Raw genomic sequence first — 24999 nt, 5'->3', positions numbered from 1 at the left:
TGCAACTGGCACATGCTCTCGGTAACTGGCACAGGCTCTCTGCAACTGACACATGCCCTCTGCAACTGACACAGGTCCTCTGCAACTGACACAGTCCCTCTGCAACTGGCACATGCTCTCTGTAACCGGCACAGGCTCTCTGTAACCGACACAGGCCCTCTGCAACTGGCACAGGTCCTCTGCAACTGGCACATGCTGTCTGTAACTGGCACAGGCTCTCTGTAACCGACACAAGTCCTCTGCAACTGGCACATGCTCTTGGTAACTGGCACATGCTCTATGTAACTGGTACAGGGCTTCTGAAACTGACACAGGCCCTTTGCAACTGACACAGACCCTTTGTAACTGGCACAGGCCATCTGCAACTCACACAAGCCCTCTGCAACTGACGCAGGCCCTACAACTGACGCAGGCCCTCTGCAACTGATGCTGGCCCTCTGCAACTGACGCTGGCCCTCTGCAACTGACGCTGGCCCTCTGCAACTCACACAGGTCCTCTGCAACTGACACAGGCCCTCTACATTGACACAGGCCCTCTACAACTGACACAGGCCCTCTGTAACTGACACAGGCCCTCCACAACTGACACAGGCCCTCTGTAACTGACACAGGCCCTCTACAACTGACACAGGCCCTCTACATTGACACAGGCCCTCTACAACTGACACAGGCCCTCTGTAACTGACACAGGCCCTCCACAACTGACACAGGCCCTCTGTAACTGACACAGGCCCTCTACAACTGACACAGGCCCTCTACAATTGACGCAGGCCCTCTACAACTGACGCAGGCCCCCTGCAACTGACACAGGCCCTCTACAACTGACACAGGCCCTCTGTAACTGACGCACACTGAAGAGAAGACAAACCCTAAATAACCTCTACCACTCATATTCTCTGCCCAGCATCTCTAGGACCCCAGACATTTATTGCTATAATGTTGCAGCATTAGAATGACTCAGCACTACTCATAGCATCCAGCACACACTGAATGCATTTATGGAAATGAGCAGAAAATTATAACCTAGACACTGAACATATGTCTATGTGAGGGCCGGCAGCACAAAAATCTCACAGGTCATCATCTTCCTGTGGGAAGTTTGTGGTCTGGAAATGAATACAATGCGAAATAACAATGCAAAATCATAAGGGCAACGTGAACGACATAATAATAGCAGCAGTCTAAGTGACAGGAGGGCGGCATGAGGCCACATTCACCCTCTTGCAAGTATTTTTTAGATGACTGAATAATAGCTGCATAGTCCTGCTGTAAAATCAGTAGGCCTGGATCTCGAAATGTAATTTGATTATACATCAGAGTCTACGAGATCATGAGATTGGCCGGAGGAAGATTTATCGATCTCAGCTTAACAAATATACCGCAGGGTAAATTAGCGGTAATACATTGAGAACATCCTTGAGAATTGGTGCACGGTTAAAAAAAAAAAAGACATTTATCAATGGAAACAGTTTACAAATTTGCTTTTCTTGCCTAAGCCTTTCTAGGAAAATTAAAGTGGGAATTCCATTGGTTGCTATGGATTATTGGACTATAATCTTTTTTTTTTTATGAAGCAGTTTGCGGAAATGTCCCCCAAGGTGCACATCGGCACTGAACCCATAGTAACAATTGGCAATCAATTTTTTTTTACTTGTCCACTACAATTTATACATAAAAAATGCTATTATCTTGTCCTTTACGCTAGATCTACATATACGAGACGTAATATATACTTTATATATTACCTAATAAATTAATTACAGTTATACATTTTGGGAATAATTTAAATCCATTGATTCACGGAAACATTGTAGTAAACCAACACTAATGTAAGGCTGGGGCTACACCGCGACTTTGGTCAACTTGTGCATCGTTGCGCAATGCAGGTGAACGGAGTTGCATTGTGACCCCTATGGTACCACGACCACCATACGTTGGTTTAAAAACTCCAATTGGTTCTGAGTTTTTGCAATTTGCGTTTCGTGGCCATGAAACGTTAGAGGTCACTGCAATGTGGCAGCTGCACAGGTCGATTTTTGGCCGAGAGTCCTGTGTTGCGGCTAAAGTTGCCGTATAGTGCTAGACTAAAAGAAATAGCATTGCCGTCTTCATTTCACTTGTGAAGCCTGGAGACATCCCAAAAAAATAACTTTATATCAGATGAAAGTTTCTCCACTACCAGCTTCTCATAATCCATGAGCAAAGAGACGGGACCCCATGATAGGTGTGGATCCCAACTGTCTAAGGGCGCAGTCAGACAGCCGTATAAATCAGACCCAGATCGGAGCACAGTGCTCGGACCGGCCAGCGGCTCTCCTGACCTGACGTGGCGGCTGTAAAGAAATATATGATGTTGTCATGTTGTCGCCGGCCAGTCCGAGCATTGCGTTCCGACCTTGGTCAGATGTATTTTGCCCTAACATTGAGATATTATGTATCTATCACTATAGTTAAAGAAAACTTTAATTTCTACCTATAGAAATTAAAAAATAAATCTAAAGATGGTTAATAATGCGTTTCCCCCCAAGTTATCAGAAACATTAAAGAGGTTGTCTAGGCTTGGGGTACAAGTCTGCAGTCCCTCTATGTGACTGCAGACTTATAAATTCTCACAACGCGCACAGTACACGCTGTTAGGATTCTCCGGTGTCGGGAGTAGGCAGGCATGTGACTCTAAGAATGTGATTTGCATACATGCAGTCACATGCCAACTAGACATGCACTGCCTCGCTCAATACAAGTGTATAGATCGAGGCAGGACAAGTCTAGTCAGAATGTGACCGGACGTATGCAAATTAAATACTTGCGGTCACAAGACCTGCCATGCGCGATGTGAAGATTCACAAGTCTACAGTCAAATAAAGTGACTGCAGACTTGTACCCCACGCCTGGGCAATCCCTTTATGGCCACGTTCACACGTTCAGTATTTGGTCACTATTTTAAATATTCATTCTTTTAAGCCAAAATTAGGAGTGGAACAATCAGAGGAAAAGTATAATAGAAACATATGCACCACTTCTGTATTTTTCACCCACTCCTGGTTTTGGCTTACAAATACTGATGTAAAATACTGACCAAATACTGAATGAACGTGGCCTTACAAATACTGATGTAAAACTCTGACCAAATACTGAACGTGTTAATGTAACCTAATTCCTCTTTCTGTTGCTAGAAAAGCTGAATAACAACCCTTGTAGAAGTCATAAAGGCAACCTTACAGGATGTCACTTTAAAGGGAACCTGTCACCCCGTTTTTTCCGTATGAGATAAAAATACTGTTAAATAGGGCCTGAGCTGTGCATTACAATAGTGTATTTTGTGGAACTCTGCTTCAGGAAAATGGCCGCCGCGATCTCCATCTGCGCACGCGCGGCATCCCGCGGCCATTTTCCTGAAGCCCCGGGCAGCAGAGCGCTCCATCTGCGCACGTGCGGCCACAGGAAGATGGCCGCCCCCACCGATCACCAGGGGAATAGCGCAGATCGCGCTCTTTTCCCTCCCCTGTGCAGTGGATTCTGGACTTGGGCATGCGCAAACCACTACGCCACCAACGGAAAAATAAGCAAGATCTGGGGGTAGACACCACGCCCATCTGACCAGACCAGCCTGATTGACAGGCGAAAACGGCTACTTTGGTAACGTATTTCGGCAGCATAGGTGGGGAATCGGGGTCCACAAAATACACTATTGTAATGCACAGCTCAGGCCCTATTTAACAGTATTTTTATCTCATACGGAAAAAACGGGGTGACAGGTTCCCTTTAAGGGATTGTTCACTTTGTCCCCAACATATTTGGTACAGAAAAAAAGGTTATAGGTGGAGAAACTGTAATGCTTACGGTATATATCAGTAAGTGGCATAAAACCTTTTCCCCAATATAAAATTGTTGAAAATAGATAAAGTTTGTAAAGATAAAGTGGACAACCCATTTTAACAAACAAAAAATAGAACTAATAAAAGGTCGTAGGTTGTATAAAGAGGTTGTATGAGGATGTGTTATTTCAGACAGAGAAGTCTACAAGGTTCTGCTCTACCTCTGTATGCTCATGATTTCATTTTGTGACCCATGGATCACCCACGGCTCCATAGTCCACAGCCGCAGGGCTTCCTTTTGCCTATGCATCGGCTCTGATTCATGTGTCTTTTACCATTCAAAATCTTGCAAAAATAGTTTATACATGTACTTTATTGTACAATAATGAATCAATCTGGGATTCTAGAAACACCAAGTGACATCCGTGGTTCCGTTTTTCTTGTGCTCAGTTTTTTTTTTTTTATCTGTGTAGCTTTTCCTACAAAAATATTATTTTTGGGTGGATACGAGATCCAATCTGAATCACTCAGTATTGTGGCTTCGTCAGAATGTGACAAAAAAAAATTCATTTTTTTTCTGTAATGTCAATTAAGGACTCTGGAAATGAAAGACTGCGATATTCCACTAATGAAGCAGCTGAATAAATGAAAGGCTGCTAAATGTATCCTGATTCTATTACATAGAGACTTTCCGTGACGTTAGAAAGCAATAGTGAAGGGTCTGAAGTATTAATCGCGCAGAAACTGCGTTTCTTAAGATCTCGTGCCGAATGATACATTTGGCACATTGTCCAACCTTACACCACCTCGTAGTTTACTTTTAGACCAATTTTTTCAAAATGTTGTCGCCATTTAAGCCATGCCCCTTTCAGCTAAGCCACCCCCTCAAATTAGGCCAGGCCCTCCTTTTGCGTGAGCACATAATAAAAAGGTCTAAATTCAACAATGTATATAGAAAACGCAACAAAAAGTTGAGATGTGCTCACTCTACTAAATTTGTACTTGTGTTTTGTAAAGATCATGCACACTATTTGAAAATTGAAGAAAACATTTCAATAAGACTCGAAATAAAGTCCTCTATACACAGTAGATTAAAGTTGGCGAATCCATCACACTTGATGTGTATTGGTCCTCCTTGACTCGTCCATGACAAATGAAGGAGAAAATAAGAATCGGGTAGATTTATTTCAGATGCCCCGTCCTATTTATCCTCCAGACATTGCTCCTGATAGAGGATACAAAGCCCAGTTGGCCAAGTAGAGCGTTCATGTGAATGGGGAGAGTCGGGAGCGATGCAGGGAAATTCACTGAAAAGGGGTTCCGAATATCCTACTGTAGCTCCTGTTGGGATGTAGCAATCTGAACCAAAAATTACGCTACCTTCCTTGACCTATCTGTAATCGATGGCATTGCATACGATGCCGCACGTTATCTGCGTCATCTGCTAGACACATTTCGACATACACATACAATTTTGCCCTTTTTGCAACTGTTTGACATGTAGAAAAAGATCTCCCAGACTTCTGTGCTAGGCATCCCAGGGCATTCGTAGGCGACAGCTCCAGATGATATTGCACATCATTGATTGCTTCCTGCAACATTTTCGGACGGCCACTGCCATGAGAAGGGATCAATGATCCAGTCATTTAGGAATAACACTCTTTGAGAATATTTCACGAGCACCATATTTCTTCCAAAATTCACTCTGACATCGCTTAAACAGATTGATGTCCCAATATGTTTCCACCAAGAAGACGCACGGACATCTCAACACTGTACATCACCATCCTGATGAGAAGTCAAGTCAGTAAATGAAAGATATTGGGGTATGCACCCGTAAGTCACAAATGGACCATGTCTGGCGCCCACCTCATCGCTTCGACACGGCGACATCCTGTCTTGTTCGAAGCTCCATATACCAAGGAGCACGTTGCTAGTTTTGTTTAGATTGTTTTGCCCTGACAAGACTTATTATTAGAGTTGAGCGAATTTGTCAAAATTCGGTTCTGATTACGATCGCCTTGTATTTGCAATATTTGCCGAACACAACCGAATGTCATTGGAGTCAATGGGAGTAGAAATGACCGAATATGTTCGGAACCGATTGTCAAACAAATTTGGCACGAATATGGCAAATTCGGTCTGATTCCGAACATATTCACTCAACTCTACTTATTATTGCATATGAAAAATAACAGAAAACGAAAAACAGTCATTAAAGGGAACCTGTCACCCCATTTTTTCGGTATGAGATAAAAATACCGTTAAATAGGGCCTGAGCTGTGCATTACAATAGTGTATTTTGTGGACCCCGATTCCCCACCTATGCTGCCGAAATACGTTACCGAAGTAGTCGTTTTCGCCTGTCAATCAGGCTGGTCAGGTCAAAAGGGTGTGGTGTCCTCCCCCAGATCTTGCGTAGTGTTCCGTTGGTGGCGTAGTGGTGTGCGCATGCCCAAGGTCCCGAATCATCTGCCAGGTGTGTGAAAACAACAGCGATGTCCGTTATTCCATTGGTGGTCGGTGGGCGCGGCCATCTTGCTTTGGCCGCAGAATCGGCGCTCTGCTGGCCGCGGCTTCAGGAAAATGGCCGCGGGCATCCGCGCGTGCGCAGATGGCTATCGCGGCGGCCATTTTCGTGAAGCAGAATTCGCATCTCGGCTTCACGAAAATGGCCGCCGCAATAGCCATCTGCGCACGCGCGGATGCCCGCGGCCATTTTCCTGAAGCCGCGGCCAGCAGAGCGCCGATTCTGCGGCCAAAGCAAGATGGCCGCGCCCACCGACCACCAATGGAATAACGGACATCGCTGTTGTTTTCACACCCCTGGCAGAGGATTCGGGACCTTGGGCATGCGCACACCACTACGCCACCAACGGAACACTACACAAGATCTGGGGGAGGACACCACACCCTTTTGACCTGACCAGCCTGATTGACAGGCGAAAACGACTACTTCGGTAACGTATTTCGGCAGCATAGGTGGGGAATCGGGGTCCACAAACTACACTATTGTAATGCACAGCTCAGGCCCTATTTAACGGTATTTTTATCTCATACCGAAAAAACGGGGTGACAGGTTCCCTTTAAACCCGTTCAAAAATTTTAAATATTAGATCTTTATTGATATCAAAAAACAGGAAAAAGGGCACAAAAGGGCTAAAACCAGTAAAAGTGTCTACAGCTTCCCAACAGCACCAGGGACAGGCATGCTGCAAGTGACCATTATCAATAACAGGTATTTAACACGGTGTTATCTGAATTGTAAATAGTCCATAATGGTAGGCACCGTAAAATATACATACATCATAATAAATACTCGTACCTTAGGGAAGTTATAAGTGTATGATCACTGCAGCATGACTGTCCACCCCGACGCACGTTTCGGTCAGAAGACCTGCATATGCAGGGCCTGTTTCAAGTGAATCTCCTGGTTATTGTTGACCAAATGAGCATTTTTCAGACTGACATCTTAGATGTATGAATTACAGAAAAACTTATTTCTAATTCGTATGTATATACAATCACATCAAGCCGGTTCTCGGCTTCGGTTCAGAATCTTCGTCAGACAGTAAGACATATACAAAAAGGAACAAAAGACTGATGATCTTTACACCTTGTGTATATATCTCACTGCTTGATGAAGAAGAATCTAATCCGGAACGAAAAAATGGAATAAAAAATAAGTTTGAACCAGACTTTGTTCCACCATTTATTTCGACCCTAGAAGACATCACCATCGTGAAGGTGACCACTCCAGGAAGAGCAGCAGCAGCCTCCTCTCCAATTAGAAAGCATACGGGAATTGGAGTGAACACCTACCATCCAACCATCACTATCACAATTATCCATTATCGCCCCGTTTTTGAAGGCACATACATCCTGTGTTTTTTTTATATATGCAAATATCTAATATGTATGGGCACCCAAAGTCATTGTCTTCCAGGATGGATGGTCGCGAAATTCGCATTGCTTCGTGTAGTTAAACATATTATGTGAGGCACAAATACATGGATATGACCAGGAATTGATCTTAGTTTCCACCTTTTTAATTTATATAGATCTTATATTGTATTTGCTATTTTTGCCAACTTTGTGCACTAGTATGCGAATGCCAGCTCCAACTGTAAAAAGTCTTATCATCAGTGTCTTCTTTTATTACAGGTGGAAGAGGCTGATGACTGGTTGAGGTATGGAAACCCATGGGAAAAGGCTCGACCAGAATACATGATTCCTGTGCACTTCTTTGGTAAAGTTCAACACACCCCACAAGGTGTAGAGTGGGTGGACACCCAGGTGAGAAAAATGATTTTCAGTTTTATTTTGACAATGTTGAGAATTATAGAGGATCCGTCAACAGACTTTACAATGTCAACTGCATACATAATTAAATCAATGTCTTAGACCTGTGGAAGCTTGTGTAAATCCACATCACGAGGGCTCTACTACCCTTTCTGGAGTATTAAAATAAGTATTTTAAAACTCCTTTAAGATCCATTCCTATCACACAAAGCATGAATTTCAAAATCCTAGTTGTCCTCCAATTTTTCACATTGTGAATTTTTCAGATTGACCATTGTTCGGCCTCTCCTCTCTTTCACTCATAAGAACTTCTCTCGCGGTGCATCTTCTGAATAAAATGACCTCTAAATGCTAAAGGTGCCCATACACCTTAACTAGCAGTCAGCTGACATCTTCCCTACACAAATACAATATATAGATGCTCAGCTGAGTGGGCATGTATTCACGATGGGTAAAGTGGAGTAAGCCGCTGGCAGTCACCTCTGGCAGCAGCTTATCTCTCAGAGAAAAAGTACTGGAAGTTGTAGTTTTGTTCTTTTTGTCTATGATATATTTTTACTATCTTTTATGCTATATTATTGTTTATTATTTTTTACAGGTTGTTCTTGCTCTTCCATATGATACCCCTGTTCCAGGATATAAAAATAACACATGTAACACCATGAGACTGTGGTCAGCAAAAGCCCCCAATGAATTCAACTTGAAGGACTGTGAGTATCTTGTGACATATGATCACTTTGTCACCACTTCTTGTGTCCGGCAGTGTATAGAAATCAGTGAGGGAACTGTAAGGTGTAGACCACTAGGCACTCACTTCCTTTACCCTCCCTGTACTCTGGCCTGAAAAAGGAGCTATAATCAATAAAAGTTGAAAAACTTATGAAATGCATAAAATTGTGCTTCAGTAACCAGAAAAACATCTGACTGAAATCTAAAAACGCTTACACAGCAAACTTTGTGAAAACAAAAGTTTTGGCCACAGCTGACATTCGATAACACTGGATCCACAATTCACAATATGTCATGTCACAGCTCACCTCCTCCTCCTGTACAATGACTGATTACACCTCTATATACAGTAGATAACACAGGATCCACCATTCACAATAGGTGATGTCACAGCTCACCTCCTCCTCCTGTACAATGACTGATAACACCTTTATATACAGTAGATAACACAGGATCCACCATTTATAATAGATTATGTAACAGCTCACCTCCTCGTCCTGTACAATGACTGATAACCCCTCTATATACAGTAGATAACACAGGATCCACCATTCACAATAGGTGATAGTACAGCTCACCTCCTCCTCCTGTACAATGACTGATAACCCCTCTATATACAGTAGGTAGCACAGGATCCACCATTCACAATAGGTGATGTCACAGCTCACCTCCTCCTCCTGTACAGTGACTGATAAAACCTCTATATACAGTAGATAACACAGGATCCACCATTTATAATAGATTATGTCACAGCTCACCTCCTCCTCCTGTACAATGACTGATAACCCTGTTATGATCCCAATGGCAGGGGACCTCAAAGATTACAGCAAAGTCTGCAAAACATAAATACCAGCTCATAGGGAAGTGGTAACTAGGCTGACCATATACCTGATCCTAGCGCAAACACTAACAGCAGCCGGGGAACGTGCCTACGTTGATCCTAGACGTCTCGCGCCAGCCGGAGAACTAACTACCCCTATCAGGGAAAATAAGACCTCTCTTGCCTCCAGAGAAAAGACCCCAAAGTAATACAAGCCCCAAACAAATAATAACGGTGAGGTAAGAAGAAAAGACAAATGTAAGAATGAACTACATTTAGCAAAGAGAGGCCCACTGACTAATAGCAGAATATAGTAAGAAGACTTATATGGTCAGCAAAAAACCCTGCAAAATATCCACGCTGAATATCCAAGAACCCCCAAACCGACTGACGGTGTGGGGGGAGAATATCAGCCCCCCTAGAGCTTCCAGCAATAACAGGAATCAAATATTGTACAAGCTGGACAAAAATATGAACAATGCAAATGATCAAGAGTACGAAAGCAGGACTTAGCTTATCTTGCAAAGAACCAGGACCTGAAGACAGGAGCAAACAGAAGTGAACTGATTACAACGATGTCAGGCACTGGACTGAGAATCCAGGAAGTTTAACTAGCAACACCCCAGGCCTAACGAAGCAGGTGAGCACCAACCTGGTAAAAGACAATCCAAGTGCCAAATCACTAGTGACCACAAGAGGGAGCCAAAAAGTATAGTTCACAACATAACCCCTCGATAAACAGTAGATAACACAGGATCCACCATTTACAATAGGTGATGTCACAGCTCACCTCCTCCTCCTGTACAATGACTGATAACACATCTATGTACAGTAGATAACACAGGATCCACCATTCACAATAGGTGATCACAGCTCCCGTCCTCCTGTACATTGACTTGTAATACCTCTATATACAGTAGATAACACAGGATCCACCATTCACAGTAGGTGATGTCACAGCTCACCTCCTCCTCCTGTACAATGACTGATAATACCTCTATGTACGGTAGATAACACAGGATCCACCATTCACAATAGGTGATGTCACAGCTCACCTCCTCCTCTTGTACAATGACTGATAATACCGCTATATACAGTAGATAACACAGGATCCACCATTCACAAAAGGTGTTGTCACAGCTCACCTCCTCCTCCTGTATAATGACTGATAACACCTCTATATACAGTAGATAACACAGTATCCACCATTCACAATAGGTGATATCACAGCTCACCTCCTCCTCCTGTACAATGACTGATAACACCTCTATATACAGTAGATAACACAGGTTCCACCATTCACAATAGGTGATGTCACAGCTCACCTCCTCCTCCTGTACAATGACTGATAACACCTCTATATACAGTAGATAACACAGGATGTACCATTCACAATAGGTGATGTCACAGCTCACCTCCTCCTCCTGTACAATGACTGATAACACCTCTATATACAGTAGATAACACAGGATGTACCATTCACAATAGGTGATGTCACAGCTCACCTCCTCCTCCTTTACAATGACTGATAACACCTCTATATACAGTGGATAACACAGGATCCATCATTCACAATAGGTGATGTCACAGCTCACCTCCTCCTCCTGTACAATGACTGGTAACACCTCTATTTACAGTAGATAACACAGGATCCACCATTCGCAATAGATTATGTCACAACTCACCTCCTCCTCCTGTACAATGACTGATCACTCCTCTATATACAGTAGATAACACATGATCCACCATTCACAATAGGTGATATCACAGTTCACCTCCTCCTCCTGTACAATGACTGGTAACACCACTATATACAGTATATAACACAGGATCCACCATTCACAATAGATTATGTCACAACTCACCTCCTCCTCCTGTACAATGACTGATCACTCCTCTATATACAGTAGATAACACAGGATCCACCATTCACAATAGGTGATGTCACAGCTCACCTCCTCCTCCTGTACAATGACTGGTAACACGTCTATATACAGCAGATAACACAGGATCCACCATTTACAATAGGTGATGTCACAGCTCACCTTCCCCTCCTGTACAATGACTGATAACACCTCTATATACAGCAGATAACACAGGATCCACCATTCACAATAGATGATGTCACAGCTCACCTCCTCCTCCTGTACAATGACTGATAACCCCTCTATATACCGTAGATAACACAGGATCCACCATTCACAATAGATTGTCACAACTCTCCTCCTCCTGTACAATGACTGATCACTCCTCTATATACGGTAGATAACACAGGATCCACCATTCACAATAGGTGATGTCACAGCTCACCTCCTCCTCCTGTACAATGACTGATAACACCTCTATATACAGTAGATAACACAGGATCCACCATTCACAATAGGTGATGTCACAGCTCACCTCCTCCTGTACAATGACTGATATCCCCTCTATATACAGTGGATAACACAGGATCCACCATTCACAATAGGTGATGTCACCGCTCACCTCCTCCCTCTCCTGTACAATGACTGATAACACCTCTATATACAGTAGATAACACAGGATCCACCATTCACAATAGGTGATATCACAGCTCACCTCCTCCTCCTGTACAATGACTGATAACACCTCTATATACAGTAGATAACACAGGATCCACCATTCACAACAGGTGTTGTTACAGCTCACCTCCTCCTCCTGTATAATGACTGATAACACCTCTATATACAGTAGATAACACAGGATCCACCATTCAAAATAGGTGATGTCACAGCTCACCTCCTCCTCCTGTACAATGACTGATAACACCTCTATATACAGTAGATAACACAGGATCCACCATTCACAACAGGTGATGTCACAGCTCATCTCCTCCTTCTGTACAATGACTGATAACACCTCTGTATACAGTAGATAACACAGGATCCACCATTCACAACAGGTGATGTCACAGCTCACCTCCTCCTCCTGTACAATGACTGCTAATACCTCTATATACAGTAGATAACACAGGATCCACCATTCACAATAGGTGATGTCACAGCTCACCTCCTCCTCCTGTACAATGAGTGATAACACCTCTATATTCAGTAGATAACACAGGATCCACCATTCACAATAGATGATGTCACAGCTCACCTCCTCCTCCTGTACAATGACTGATCACTCCTCTATATACAGTAGATAACACAGGATCCACAATTCACAATGGGTGATGTCACAGTTCACCTCCTCCTCCTGTACAATGACTGATAACACCTCTATGTACAGTGGATAACACAGGATCCATCATTCACAATAGGTGATGTCACAGCTCACCTCCTCCTCCTGTACAATGACTGGTAACACCTCTATTTACAGTAGATAACACAGGATCCACCATTCACAATAGGTGATATCACAGTTCACCTCCTCCTCCTGTACAATGACTGGTAACACCACAATATACAGTATATAACACAGGATCCACCATTCACAATAGGTGATGTCACAGCTCACCTCCTCCTCCTGTACAATGACTGGTAACACCTCTATTTACAGTAGATAACACAGGATCCACCATTCACAATAGATTATGTCACAACCCACCTCCTCCTCCTGTACAATGACTGATCACTCCTCTATATACAGTATATAACACAGGATCCACCATTCACAATAGGTGATGTCACAGCTCACTTCCTCCTCCTGTACAATGACTGATAACACCTCTATATACAGTAGATAACACAGGATCCACCATTCACAATAGGTGATGTCACAGCTCACCTCCTCCTCCTCCTGTACAATGACTGGTAACACCTCTATATACAGTAGATAACACAGGATCAACCATTCACAGTAGGTGATGTCACAGCTCACCTCCTCCTGTATAATGACTGATAACACCTCTCTATATACAGTAGATAACACAGGATCCACCATACACAATAGGTGATGTCACAGCTCACCTCTTCTTCCTGTACAATGACTGATAACACCTCTATATACAGTAGATAACACAGGATGTACCATTCACAATAGGTGATGTCACAGCTCACCTCCTCCTCCTGTACAATGACTGATAACACCTCTATATACAGTAGATAACACAGGATGTACCATTCACAATAGGTGATGTCACAGCTCACCTCCTCCTCCTGTACAGTGACTGATAACACCTCTATATACAGTAGATAACACAGGATCCACCATTCACAATAGGTGATGTCACAGCTCAACTTCTCCTGTATAATGACTGATAACACCTCTATATACAGTAGATAACACAGGATCCTCCATTCACAATAGGTGATGTCACAGCGCACCTCCTCCTCCTCCTGTACAATGACTGATAACACCTCTATGTACAGTAGATAACACAGGATCAACCATTCACAGTAGGTGATGTCACAGCTCACCTCCTCCTGTATAATGACTGATAACACCTCTATATACAGTAGATAACACAGGATCCTCCATTCACAATAGGTGATGTCACAGCGCACCTCCTCCTCCTCCTGTACAATGACTGATAACACCTCTATATACAGTAGATAACACGGGATTCAGCATTCACAATAGGTGATGTCACAGCTCACCTCCTCCTCCTGTATAATGACTGATAACACCTCTATATACAAAAGATAACACAGGATCCACCATTCACAATAGATGATGTCACAGCTCACCTCCTCCTCCTGTACAATGACTGATAACACCTCTATATACAGTAGATAACACAGGATCCACCATTCACAATAGATGTCACAGCTCACCTCCTCCTCCTGTACAATGACTGATAACACCTCTATATACAGTAGATAACACAGGATCCTCCATTCACAATAGGTGATGTCACAGCTCACCTCCTCCTCCTGTACAATGACTGATAACACCTCTATATACAGTAGATAACACAGGATCCACCATTCACAATAGGTGATGTCACAGCTCACCTCCTCCTCCTGTACAATGATTGATAACACCTCTATATACAGTAGATAACACAGGATCCGCCATTCACAATAGGTGATGTCACAGCTCATCTCCTCCTCCTGTATAATGACTGATAACACCTCTATATACAGTAGATAACACAGGAGCCACCATTCACAATAGGTGATGTCACAGCTCACCTCCTCCTCCTGTACAATGACTGATAACACCTCTATATACAGTAGATAACACAGGATCCACCAATCACAATAGGTGATGTCACAGCTCACCTCCTCCTCCTGTACAATGACTGATAACACCTCTATATACAGTAGATAACACAGGATCCACCATTCACAATAGGTGATGTCACAGCTCACCTCCTCCTCCTGTATAATGACTGATAATAACACCTCTATATACAGTAGATAACACAGGATCCACCATTCACAATAGGTGATGTCTTTGGCTCATGTCAATTTGTTCAACATATTTCTGCATTTCTTGCTGGCGCGATTATTTTCTTAGTACTTTTCCTCTTCTGAGGATTCCACCTTTGAGTACTTTTATCCAGAAATTGATACGGTGTCTTAATCTCAATTCTTCCCTCCCCAGTCAATGTGGGTGGCTACATCCAGGCTGTGTTAGATCGTAACCTTGCAGAGAACATCTCGCGCGTCCTCTACCCGAATGATAATGTGAGTAGCAATTATCCATGACGCTAATTCGGAATGCGATATTTAATATCCAGGATGAATTTGTGTAAACTCTTTATATACCAATGTGCTGCAGTCGCTGTGATTTTCTCATGGGCATCTACCTGGAAGAAACAATTTCTTCTTGCAACGATCATTACTGCGTATATCAGCTAAACTCCCTAGAGGACGACATGCCTACATCAGAGATTGTATCTGCTCGAAGGCAGAGTGGTATATCGCTGCGCCCACGGTGAAGAACGAGCAGCCATTACCTTGTAGTGACCATTACCACCTCTTTGGGGCATTCCCAAGGATCGTATAAGTATCACTGTTAACAACATGAACATTTACAACTGATGAAAATCCAATTAAAATAGGTTGACTCGCTTAACCCCTGAGCCCCTTCATGACCGAGTAATTTTTCAATTTTGCTCTTCCGCTTTTTTCCTCTCCTTGTTATACATTTTTAATTTTTGCCTTTAGCATAGCCATTTGGGGACTTGTTTTTTTGTATGACACTATTCATTCCACCATATGATCAACAGGAAACAAAAATTCCATCTGCAGTGGAATGTCGGAAAAAAAAAACCCTACTATTGCGCCATTGTTTTTTGGATTGTGTTTTTATGGCGTTTCATTGTTTAGTGAAAGTGGTCCGATGTCATGATTTCCCAGGTCGGTACAATTCCGGCGATACCAAACATGAATATTTTATTTATTTTTTTTAAGTGGTGGAAAAAAAAAATTGTGTCGCCATTTTATGAGATACGTAACTTTCGAAAATTTTCCATTGATGGGCCTCAGGTTATTTTTTGCTGTTGTTTATTAGGTTGTTTACACAGCTAACTACACTTTATAGCAGGTAATTCAGTGAGCATAAGCTGCCATTGTTTTCGACAGCACAAGTCCTGTTTACACAGGACGATGATCTCTTGTTCAAGCCAAAAAATTAATTTAATCCGACGACCGAATGTATTGCTCATTTGTTCGGTGATTAGGAAACCCTCGTACACTGCTAGATTATGGGGAAAAAAGTATTCCTAGGAATCATGGTCAAGGACAAAGTTACAGTGTAAACGCACTTTAAAAGTATGTATGCACTAGGCCACGAATCACATGACAAACCAAAAATTATTTCACCCGACGAACGAGCGTATTGCTTATTTGGGGGGTGATTAGTTACATGTTTACACTGTCCAAGTATCGGAAAACGAGCGTTCCAAGGAATGCTAGTTAATGATAACCATATAGTGTAAACGCACCTTAAAAGTAGATTTGCACCCTCGACAAACCAAAAAATAATTTCACCTGACGAACAAGTGTATTGCTCAATTGTCGGGTGATTAGCGCTCTGTTTACACCGCTGCATTATTGGGAAACGAGTCTTCCTTGGAATGCTAGTTTATGACAACACACTTAAATGTAGATTAGCACCAGGCCGCTAATCACTTTACAAACCAAAAAATTGTTTCACCTTACGAACGAGCGTATTGCTTGTTTGTTGGGCGATTAGCAGCCTGGTTACACTGCCCAATTATCAGGAAAAGAGCATTCTTTGCTCTCGATAATTACCAGTGCAAATCTAAATCTAAACTAGTATTCCTAGGAACGCTCTAGGGCAGTGTAAACAGGCTGCTAATCACTTGGCAAATGAACAATACGCTCGGTCGTCGGGCGAAATGATTTTTTTGGTTTGCACAAAAGATCATCGTTCTCAGCAGCACATCATCTTGTGTAAACAGGATTTGTGCTGCCGAGAATAATGATAAATTATGTGCACTGAACAATCTATTACTGATTTTCCCGTGTGCATAGGAATTGAAGTCTGGATGTCTACACAGGCAATTAATCGATACATCTTCACAATTAATATTCTGTGCTTTGTCACTATTGTTCCCTATTGACCTCCAGAATATAGGTGGGTAATAAGCAAGGAGCAGATGGATGATAGTTTCTTTGATAGGTCAGACTACACTGGTTTTGTTTGTAGTCTGTTACCATGGAAACTCAGACTCTGCACAGGAGCTGCGGAGGGACAACGGAAGGTAATTTTTTTTAATGAAAAGTATTGGAAAAATTGCTTTTGTTTTTCATCTTAAGTGCATTATTTCATCATCTAAAAAATTTTTGCCAAGGCCGAACTTACCCTTAAACTTTACAGAAGGTTATATTAGTGAGGAACTTTGCAGAACTATGTTTTAGTATGCAGTGCTGAGCACAGATTGAACAGAACATTGCTGTTTTTTTTCTGAAAATAATCTGCGCATGGATTGTTTTGCAGTATTCTCCATGAAAGAACATGTGCATTAACCCCAACCTGGAAATTTTGGTTAGATTATCATTTTATGAAGACGATGATAACTTTGCTGCAAGAATGTTTTAAGGCTAATAATTTTGTGCCGCTACCCCGCATATTCACATAATGTATACAACTGGGATTAGATTGGATTCTACAGCTCTTTGCCTAAATTACATTTCTTTTCTCAAATTTTCAATTGTTCCCAAACTCTTCTTTTTCTAGTTCTTTGAAGGTAAAGAATTGCGTCTGAAGCAGGAATATTTTGTTGTGGCCGCTACTCTTCAAGATATCATCCGGCGCTTTAAATCCTCTAAATTTGGGTGCCGCGATGCAGTCCGCACATCCTTCGAAGCCTTTCCCGATAAGGTAAACTTCTCTACTCCTGCGTTTCTCTTCTCAGTAATCTCCAACTTAATTTTTTACTGTTTTTAATTTTTTATTTAGGTGGCCATTCAACTTAACGACACTCACCCCTCTCTGGCCATCCCTGAACTTATGAGGTTATTCGTGGATGTTGAAAAGCTGGATTGGGATAAGGTAATGGAATATTTATTTGTGGTTTTTTATAATTTTTTAAAAATAATTTTAAGTTGCTTTTCTTTTCTTGTGTGTTGACTTTTTTGCACCAAATTTGTCAAAACCGTGCGCACGCGGTTCAGGGATTTGATCTAAAATGTTCTTTATTTTTGTCTTTACCTTTCTGAGATTTTTTAGTACAATAAATCTAAAATGTTGCAAAATTTGCTGAATTTGTTTCAGATTTACACGGAACCTGGAGCGTAAAAACTTTGCAATTTTTTAAAAAGTCGTAATTGGTAAATCAGCTGAAAACATCCGGAAATCCCAAAAATTCGCCCGCAATGAGGAACATAAAAAACAAACACATGTAAAATAAAAGTTAAAAAAGCAGAAATTAAAAAAAGAATAAGACTCAAATGAAAAATAGGCGAAAAATAACAAAAAATAGAAAAAAAAAAACCCAGCTCAAATGCAATAGTGAATTGGTCCCGATTTGTTTAATCTTGTCATTATTCTAGCTTCGGCCTTTACCATCACATATCTATGGGTGCAGAGACAAATGAAACAGAGATAAATCATCGTCTTTCCAAATGCTCACAAGTAGATTTTACACTAATTATTCATTACAAAACTTCATCTTCTGGTATTTGTCATATGTTTGTGTACAATTCCCGTTCCTTACTGCGCATGCTTTTTCTCTCTCCATAGAGAGTGTATCCATTGCTAAAACGTCACCCTCATTTTCATTTTTATTTCATAAATCAATAGTACACATGAAAATAAGAAACTTTGTAATAAATCTTATCAGAAGAATCGGCTTCTTTCTCCTCTTGGACTCATCTTCATTCTCAATTCATGGGTAAAATCTGTAAAATCTTTCTTTAATGAAGACAGATTTTCCCTTTACTGAGATAGGAGATGACAGTTGGTGCTTTTAAAATTCCATGGAAGTAGGAAGGGGAGGAGCCAGAGACATTCTATTGCCATTTCCATAAAACTTTAAGCAGCAACTGTCAATTCTTATCTCTAAAAAAACCAAAGACAAGAGTAAAATCTGTAAAATTTTTATTCAGTGAAGACAAATTTCCCTATTACTAAGATAGGATATGACAGTTGGTGCTTTTAAAATTCTATGTTGGCGGGAGGAGCTAGAATTAGACGCAGGCTTTCTGCTGCAAATTCACCTGAAAGGACAGTTACAGTTCTCCATAGAATTTTATGAGCATCAACTGGTGCTTTTTAAATTCTATGGAGGCAGGAAGAGGAGGAGCTAGAGATTCTATTGCAAGTTCCATAGAACTTTATGAGCACCAACTGTCATCTCCTATCTCAGTTATGGGAAAGTCTGCTGTTGTGAATTTGCTTTTTGCTCCCTCTAGTGGTTACTAGTTTTTTGACTCTGGTTTTTCTGTCATTCCTTTTATCCGCACCTGGGTCGTTAGTTAGGGGTGTTGCTATATAAGCTCCCTGGACCTTCAGTTCAATGCCTGGCAACGTAGTTATCAGAGCTAGTCTGCTGTGCTCTTGTCTACTGATCCTGGTTCCAGTTATATCAGCTAAGTCTGCCTTTTGCTTTTTGCTATTTGTTTTGGTTTTGTATTTTTGTCCAGCTTGTTCCTAATCTATATCCTGACCTTTGCTGGAAGCTCTAGGGGGGCTGGTGTTCTCCCCCCGGACCGTTAGACGGTTCGGGGGTTCTTGAATTTCCAGTGTGGATTTTGATAGGGTTTTTGTTGACCATATAAGTTACCTTTCTTTATTCTGCTATCAGTATGCGGGCCTCTCTGTGCTAAACCTGGTTCATTTCTGTGTTTGTCATTTCCTCTTACCTCACCGTCATTATTTGTGGGGGGCTTCTATCCAGCTTTGGGGTTCCCTTCTCTGGAGGCAAGAAAGGTCTTTGTTTTCCTCTACTAGGGGTAGCTAGATTCTCCGGCTGGCGCGTGTCATCTAGAATCAACGTAGGAATGATCCCCGGCTACTTCTAGTGTTGGCGTTAGGAGTAGATATATGGTCAACCCAGTTACCACTGCCCTATGAGCTGGATTTTTGTATTCTGCAGACTTCCACGTTCCTCTGAGACCCTCGCCATTGGGGTCATAACAGTTTTGCCAGGCCAGTATTAAATGTTTAATGCATTGCAGAAGAGGGATTATAAGAAAGAAGATTCTGAGTTTTTTTTTTCTCCTTCCCCTTTACCTCAGAGTGGCTATGCTTGCTGCAGACATGAATGTCCAGACCTTGATTACAAGTGTGGACCAGCTGGCTACTCGTGTGCAGGGCATACAAGACTATGTTATCAGAAATCCTAGGTCAGAACCTAAAATACCGATTCCTGAACTGTTTTCCGGAGACAGGTTTAAGTTTAGGAATTTCGTGAATAATTGTAAATTGTTTTTGTCCCTGAGACCCTGTTCTTCTGGAGATTCTGCTCAGCAAGTAAAAATTGTTATTTCGTTCTTACGGGGCGACCCTCAGGATTGGGCTTTTTCGCTGGCGCCAGGAGATCCGGCATTGGCTGATCTTGATGCGTTTTTTCTGGCGCTCGGTTTACTTTATGAGGAACCCAATCTTGAGATTCAGGCAGAAAAGGCCTTGCTGGCTATGTCTCAGGGGCAGGACGAGGCTGAAGTGTATTGCCAAAAATTTCGGAAATGGTCCGTGCTGACACATTGGAACGAGTGTGCACTGGCCGCTAATTTTAGAAATGGCCTTTCTGAAGCCATTAAGAATGTTATGGTGGGTTTTCCCATTCCCACAGGTCTGAATGATACTATGGCACTGGCTATTCAAATTGACCGGCGGTTGCGGGAGCGCAAAACCGCAAATTCCCTCATGGTGTTGTCTGAACAGACACCTAATTCGGTGCAATGTGATAGAAAAACCGCAAATTCCCTCATGGTGTTGTCTGAACAGACACCTGATTTAATGCAATGTGATAGAATCCTGACTAGAAATGAGCGGAAAATTCATAGACGCCGGAATGGCTTGTGCTACTACTGTGGTGATTCTACACATGTTATCTCAGCATGCTCTAAACGTATAGCTAAGGTTGTTAGTCCTGTCACCGTTGGTAATTTGCAACCTAAATTTATTCTGTCTGTAACTTTGATTTGCTCACTGTCATCTTATCCTGTCATGGCGTTTGTAGATTCAGGTGCTGCCCTGAGTCTCATGGATCTCTCATTTGCTAAGCGCTGTGGTTTTACTCTTGAACCATTAGAAAATCCTATTCCTCTTAGGGGTATTGATGCTACACCATTGGCAGCAAATAAACCGCAGTATTGGACACAGGTTACCATGTGCATGACTCCTGAACACCGCGAGGTGATACGTTTCCTGGTTTTACATAAAATGCATGATTTGGTTGTTTTAGGGCTGCCATGGTTACAGACCCATAATCCAGTCCTGGACTGGAAGGCTATGTCAGTCTCAAGTTGGGGCTGTCGTGGTATTCATGGGGATTCCCTGCCTGTGTCTATTGCTTCTTCTACGCCTTCGGAAGTTCCGGAGTATTTGTCTGATTATCAGGATGTCTTCAGTGAGTCTGAGTCCAGTGCACTGCCTCCTCATAGGGACTGTGACTGTGCTATAGATTTGATCCCGGGCAGTAAGTTTCCTAAGGGAAGACTGTTTAATCTGTCGGTACCTGAACATACCGCTATGCGTTCATATATCAAGGAGTCTCTGGAGAAGGGACTTATTCGTCCGTCTTCTTCCCCTCTTGGTGCGGGATTCTTTTTTGTGGCAAAAAAGGACGGATCTTTGAGACCTTGTATTGATTATCGGCTTTTGAATAAGATCACTGTCAAATTTCAGTATCCTTTGCCGCTGTTGTCTGACTTGTTTGCCCGGATTAAGGGTGCCAAGTGGTTCACCAAGATAGACCTTCGTGGTGCGTACAACCTTGTGCGCATTAAGCAAGGTGATGAATGGAAAACCGCATTCAATACGCCCGAAGGTCATTTTGAGTACTTAGTGATGCCTTTTGGGCTCTCCAATGCGCCTTCAGTTTTTCAGTCCTTTATGCATGACATTTTCCGGAAGTATCTGGATAAATTTTTGATTGTTTATCTGGATGATATTTTGGTTTTTTCTGATAATTGGGATTCGCATGTGGAGCAGGTCAGGTTGGTCTTTAAAATTTTGCGTGAAAATTCTTTGTTTGTCAAGGGCTCAAAGTGTCTCTTTGGTGTACAGAAGGTTCCCTTTTTGGGGTTCATTTTTTCCCCTTCTGCTGTGGAGATGGACCCAGTCAAGGTCCGAGCTATTCTTGATTGGACTCAGCCCTCGTCAGTTAAGAGTCTTCAGAAGTTCTTGGGCTTCGCTAACTTCTACCGTCGTTTTATCGCTAATTTTTCTAGCATTGTGAAACCTTTGACGGATATGACCAAGAAGGGCTCCGATGTAGCTAACTGGGCTCCTGCTGCCGTGGAGGCTTTCCAGGAGTTGAAACGCCGGTTTACTTCGGCGCCTGTTTTGTGCCAGCCTGACGTCTCACTTCCCTTTCAGGTTGAGGTGGATGCTTCGGAAATTGGGGCAGGGGCCGTTTTGTCGCAGAGAGGCCCTGGTTGCTCTGTTATGAAACCTTGTGCCTTTTTCTCTAGGAAGTTTTCGCCTGCCGAGCGAAATTATGATGTGGGCAATCGGGAGTTGTTGGCCATGAAATGGGCATTTGAGGAGTGGCGTCATTGGCTCGAGGGTGCTAAGCATCGTGTGGTGGTCTTGACTGATCACAAAAATCTGATGTATCTCGAGTCTGCTAAACGCCTTAATCCGAGACAGGCCCGCTGGTCATTGTTTTTCTCCCGCTTTGATTTTGTTGTCTCGTATTTACCAGGTTCAAAGAATGTGAAGGCCGATGCTCTTTCCAGGAGCTTTGTGCCTGATGCTCCTGGAGTCACTGATCCTGTTGGTATTCTTAAAGATGGAGTTATCTTGTCAGCTATTTCTCCGGATCTGCGACGTGTGTTGCAGAGATTTCAGGCTGATAGGCCTGAGTCTTGTCCACCAGACAGACTGTTTGTCCCGGATAAGTGGACCAGCAGAGTCATTTCCGAGGTTCATTCCTCGGTGTTGGCAGGTCACCCGGGAATTTTTGGCACCAGAGATCTGGTGGCCAGGTCCTTTTGGTGGCCTTCCTTGTCAAGGGATGTGCGGTCATTTGTGCAGTCCTGTGGGACTTGTGCTCGAGCTAAGCCTTGCTGTTCTCGTGCCAGCGGTTTGCTCTTGCCCTTGCCTGTCCCGAAGAGACCTTGGACACATATCTCCATGGATTTCATTTCTGATCTTCCGCTATCTCAGGGCATGTCCGTTATCTGGGTGATATGTGATCGCTTCTCCAAGATGGTCCATTTGGTTCCTTTGCCTAAGCTGCCTTCCTCTTCCGATCTGGTTCCTGTGTTTTTCCAGAACGTGGTTCGTTTGCACGGCATCCCTGAGAATATTGTGTCAGACAGAGGATCCCAGTTCGTTTCCAGGTTCTGGCGATCCTTTTGTAGTAGGATGGGCATTGATTTGTCGTTTTCGTCTGCTTTCCATCCTCAGACTAATGGACAGACGGAGCGAACCAATCAGACTTTGGAGGCTTATTTGAGGTGTTTTGTCTCTGCTGATCAGGACGATTGGGTGACATTCTTGCCATTGGCTGAGTTTGCCCTTAATAATCGGGCTAGTTCCGCCACCTTGGTTTCGCCTTTTTTCTGCAACTCTGGTTTCCATCCTCGCTTTTCTTCGGGTCATGTGGAGCCTTCTGACTGTCCTGGGGTGGATTCTGTGGTGGATAGGTTGCAGCAGATCTGGAATCATGTGGTGGACAACTTGAAGTTGTCACAGGAGAAGGCTCAGCGCTTTGCCAACCGCTGTCGCGGTGTGGGTCCCCGACTACGCGTTGGGGATTTGGTATGGCTTTCTTCCCGCTTTGTTCCTATGAAGGTCTCCTCTCCCAAATTTAAACCTCGTTTTATTGGGCCTTACAAGATATTGGAAATCCTTAATCCTGTATCTTTTCGTCTGGATCTTCCTGTGTCGTTTGCTATTCACAATGTATTTCATAGGTCCTTGTTGCGGCGGTACATTGTGCCTGTAGTTCCTTCTGCTGAGCCTCCTGCTCCGGTGTTGGTTGAGGGCGAGTTGGAGTACGTGGTGGAGAAGATCTTGGATTCTCGCCTCTCCAGGCGGAGGCTTCAGTACCTGGTCAAGTGGAAGGGCTATGGTCAGGAGGATAATTCCTGGGTGGTCGCCTCTGATGTTCATGCGGCCGATTTAGTTCGTGCCTTTCATGCCGCTCATCCTGATCGCCCTGGTGGTCGTGGTGAGGGTTCGGTGACCCCTCACTAAGGGGGGGGGTACTGTTGTGAATTTGCTTTTTGCTCCCTCTAGTGGTTACTAGTTTTTTGACTCTGGTTTTTCTGTCATTCCTTTTATCCGCACCTGGGTCGTTAGTTAGGGGTGTTGCTATATAAGCTCCCTGGACCTTCAGTTCAATGCCTGGCAACGTAGTTATCAGAGCTAGTCTGCTGTGCTCTTGTCTACTATCCTGGTTCCAGTTATATCAGCTAAGTCTGCCTTTTGCTTTTTGCTATTTGTTTTGGTTTTGTATTTTTGTCCAGCTTGTTCCTAATCTATATCCTGACCTTTGCTGGAAGCTCTAGGGGGGCTGGTGTTCTCCCCCCGGACCGTTAGATGGTTCGGGGGTTCTTGAATTTCCAGTGTGGATTTTGATAGGGTTTTTGTTGACCATATAAGTTACCTTTCTTTATTCTGCTATCAGTATGCGGGCCTCTCTGTGCTAAACCTGGTTCATTTCTGTGTTTGTCATTTCCTCTTACCTCACCGTCATTATTTGTGGGGGGCTTCTATCCAGCTTTGGGGTTCCCTTCTCTGGAGGCAAGAAAGGTCTTTGTTTTCCTCTACTAG

The 24999-nt window shown here is 43.0% G+C and overlaps 1 protein-coding gene across 1 annotated transcript in view; it reads left to right on the top strand.

The window, feature by feature from the left end:
* The window catches only part of PYGM (glycogen phosphorylase, muscle associated), a 62169-nt gene that overhangs the window by 13911 nt on the left and 23259 nt on the right, over nucleotides 1-24999 (top strand). The window contains exons 5-9 of the mRNA XM_077287324.1: nucleotides 7980-8111; nucleotides 8716-8827; nucleotides 15181-15263; nucleotides 17785-17928; nucleotides 18007-18099. Of these exons, the coding sequence (XP_077143439.1) occupies nucleotides 7980-8111; nucleotides 8716-8827; nucleotides 15181-15263; nucleotides 17785-17928; nucleotides 18007-18099 (564 nt within the window). The remainder of the gene's footprint in view (nucleotides 1-7979; nucleotides 8112-8715; nucleotides 8828-15180; nucleotides 15264-17784; nucleotides 17929-18006; nucleotides 18100-24999) is intronic.

The sequence above is a fragment of the Ranitomeya variabilis genome, chromosome 2 (assembly GCF_051348905.1).
Source record: "Ranitomeya variabilis isolate aRanVar5 chromosome 2, aRanVar5.hap1, whole genome shotgun sequence".
NCBI classification, from domain to species: Eukaryota; Metazoa; Chordata; class Amphibia; order Anura; family Dendrobatidae; genus Ranitomeya; species Ranitomeya variabilis.
Note: the sequence above shows the minus strand (reverse complement) of the source record. Positions and strands in the feature narration are given on the sequence as shown.